This window comes from Chiloscyllium plagiosum, chromosome 12, assembly GCF_004010195.1.
Source record: "Chiloscyllium plagiosum isolate BGI_BamShark_2017 chromosome 12, ASM401019v2, whole genome shotgun sequence".
Taxonomy (NCBI): Eukaryota; Metazoa; Chordata; class Chondrichthyes; order Orectolobiformes; family Hemiscylliidae; genus Chiloscyllium; species Chiloscyllium plagiosum.
In genome coordinates this window covers 81,500,690-81,503,131 of record NC_057721.1, presented here as the reverse complement: position 1 = coordinate 81,503,131, position 2,442 = coordinate 81,500,690, and the positions used below count along the sequence as shown (strand labels likewise).

General features: G+C 45.1%; 1 protein-coding gene across 3 annotated transcripts in view; it reads left to right on the top strand.

The window, feature by feature from the left end:
* Positions 1–969: 969 nt before the first annotated feature.
* robo1 (roundabout, axon guidance receptor, homolog 1 (Drosophila)) overlaps positions 970–2,442 on the top strand; it is a 368,608-nt gene continuing 367,135 nt past the window's right edge. For all 3 annotated transcript variants that reach the window (XM_043701427.1, XM_043701428.1, XM_043701425.1), the window contains exon 1: positions 970–1,599. In XM_043701427.1, the coding sequence (XP_043557362.1) occupies positions 1,542–1,599 (58 nt within the window). In that variant the 5' untranslated portion in view covers positions 970–1,541. The remainder of the gene's footprint in view (positions 1,600–2,442) is intronic.

Below are 2,442 nucleotides of genomic sequence, written 5' to 3'. Positions count from 1 at the left end.
AGAGTGTCTGTGTATATCTGGGTCTGTCTGTGTGTATCTGAGTATGTGTGTGTTTGTGTATATCTGAATGTGTCTCTGTGTATATCTAAGTGTGTGTCTGTGTATATCGAAGTGTGTGTATGTTTGAATGCATCTGTGTATATCTGAGCATGTTGTTTGAGTATATCTGTGCATATCCGAGTGTGAGTTTTTGTGTCTGTGTATGTCTATATGTGAGAGATTGAGTGTGTCTGTGTATATCTGAGTATTTGTGTATGCTTGAGTGTATCTGTATATCTGTATGTGTGAGTTTGAGTGTATCTATGTATGTGTGTGTGAGTTTAAGTGTGTCTGTGTACTGTATATCTGCGCGTGAGAGTTTATGTGTGTGTTTGAGTATTAGCATATCTGAGTGTGTTTTTGAGTGTATCTGTATATCTGTGTGAGTTTGAGTGTGTCAGTATATCTGAGTGTGTGTCTTTGAGCGTGTGTCAATATATCTGAGTGTGTGGGTGTATTCTCTGGGTCTGGGTGGATGTATGGGCTTTGATTTGTTTTAAGCTGTAAATGTCTTTGTTGCGTGTTCCGCCTCTCCAGGATTGTTGGAGCAGTAATATTTGATTTTTTTTTGGTCTCTCCCTCCCTCCCTCTCTCTCTCTCTCTCTCTGTGTGTCTGTTTGAACTCTGGGTTGCTCTGGGATTGGCGGTGAGCAGGGCATTGGGAGGATCGCTCCCTGCATCGATCAGCAGTGAGCTGAACTTTCTCAGTGTTCCCCCTCACAAACCGAAGCGCAGCGCGGAAGCCGGGCTTGCCATCAGCCCCCCCCCCACCACCACACACACACACACACTCCAAACTGCACCGAGAGAAAGAGGAAGGAAGACAGAGGGAGAGAAATAAGCGACTTCTGACAAAGCTGGATGTGAGCAAGCAGCGAGAGGGAGGGTGGGGGGGGGGGGGGGAAAGTTGCCTTTGTGTTCGGTGGAAAGAGCAGGGATCTGATTACTAATTGTTTGTCAGCGACTCGCATATGTGTGTGTGGAGAGAGAGAAATTTCAAAGCAAATTAAACACCAGCCTGACACGCACAAAAATAATTGGAAGATCCCTTCTTGCTCTTAAAAAAGATACAATGTGGGACTGAGTCCTGAACGTGAAATCTGAGCGAATGCGACACAGTGGTGAAAATCAAACCACAGTTTAAAAAATACTGGGCTCCACTAAGTGAAAGACAAAAAAAAGGATCAAAATTCCTTTTGGGAGCTCAGCAATTCAGACAGAAGAAAGCCTTTTTTTTTCCCAGGGAGTGAAACTCCGGGAGACCCGTGTGGATTTTATTTTCTGGATCGGGCATCAAACTTTCCCCTTTTTATTCCATTTTATTTGGAGATGTCTTGAATGGAGATCATTTTTGACTGCTGCTGTTTCTGAGCTGGCTTCGCTGCTGAGGGTCGAGGCGAATCCTCAGTGAATTGGGTTGGTGTTTTTGGGGGAGTTTGGGATTGTGTTGGAAGCGGGAGAGTTTTTCTATGGAGTGATTCAGATTCCTGCCCCCTATTATCATGACCACAGAATTACTCCGTTTCTGCCTGGCCGTTGGATTAATGTGCATGACTTCAGGTTAGTACTCTTGTTCTACTTAATTTACACTTTTTTTAATCGCGATGAAAGTGGCCAAGTGTTTAATGTTGCACAGACAGAGAGAGCTGAGATGGCTCGTGAAACTGCCTCAGTGTTTCCGCATTTGAGTTTGAGGAGCTTTCATTCAGAATCCTGGAGACCAGGATATATTTTTTGAACCCTCTTTCTTCTCTGGAATCATGGCTGATATTTCTCAGCTCCTTTCTCAAGTTTCCAAACAGAATTTTCATGTGAATATTTCGCTCCAGTATTGAGACTAGAAGATGGTTTGGGTTGATCGCCTGTTGTTGCAAATATTTGTGTGTTTTTGTGTGTGTTTTGTGAAGGGAGTGGGTTATAAAAAGAACGGCTTCCCCCCCCCCCCCCCTCCTCTTTCCGACAAATAAACTAACGAACATCAGCAGCCGGTCTTTCTCATCGAATGTTTAAGGAGCAGGGGACGGAAAATCCGAATCTGAGAGATGTCCTTTTTTCAGCCCTTCACTGTTTTAATGGAGAGATTAAAAGTTTCGAGTTTGCAGTGTTGGGATTAGCTCAGCCCATTCGCTTTGTGCCTTGTAAGGTTCAGGCCGGACCGCTGGTCCCATCAGCAACTGTACTGGGCAATCAGTCCCCATTCCAACCAGGTCCGACAGTCAGTGATTTACAGTTCCCTTTCTCTCTCTGTCCCTATGTCTCCAGGTTGGCGAGTATGTCACTCTCTCAATCTGCATCTCTCTCTCTCTTTCTCTCTGTCTTCCTCTCACTCACTGTCTCTCACTTCCACCCCCCCCTTTCTCTCTGTCTTCCTCTCACTCACTGTCTCTCACTTCCACCCCCCCC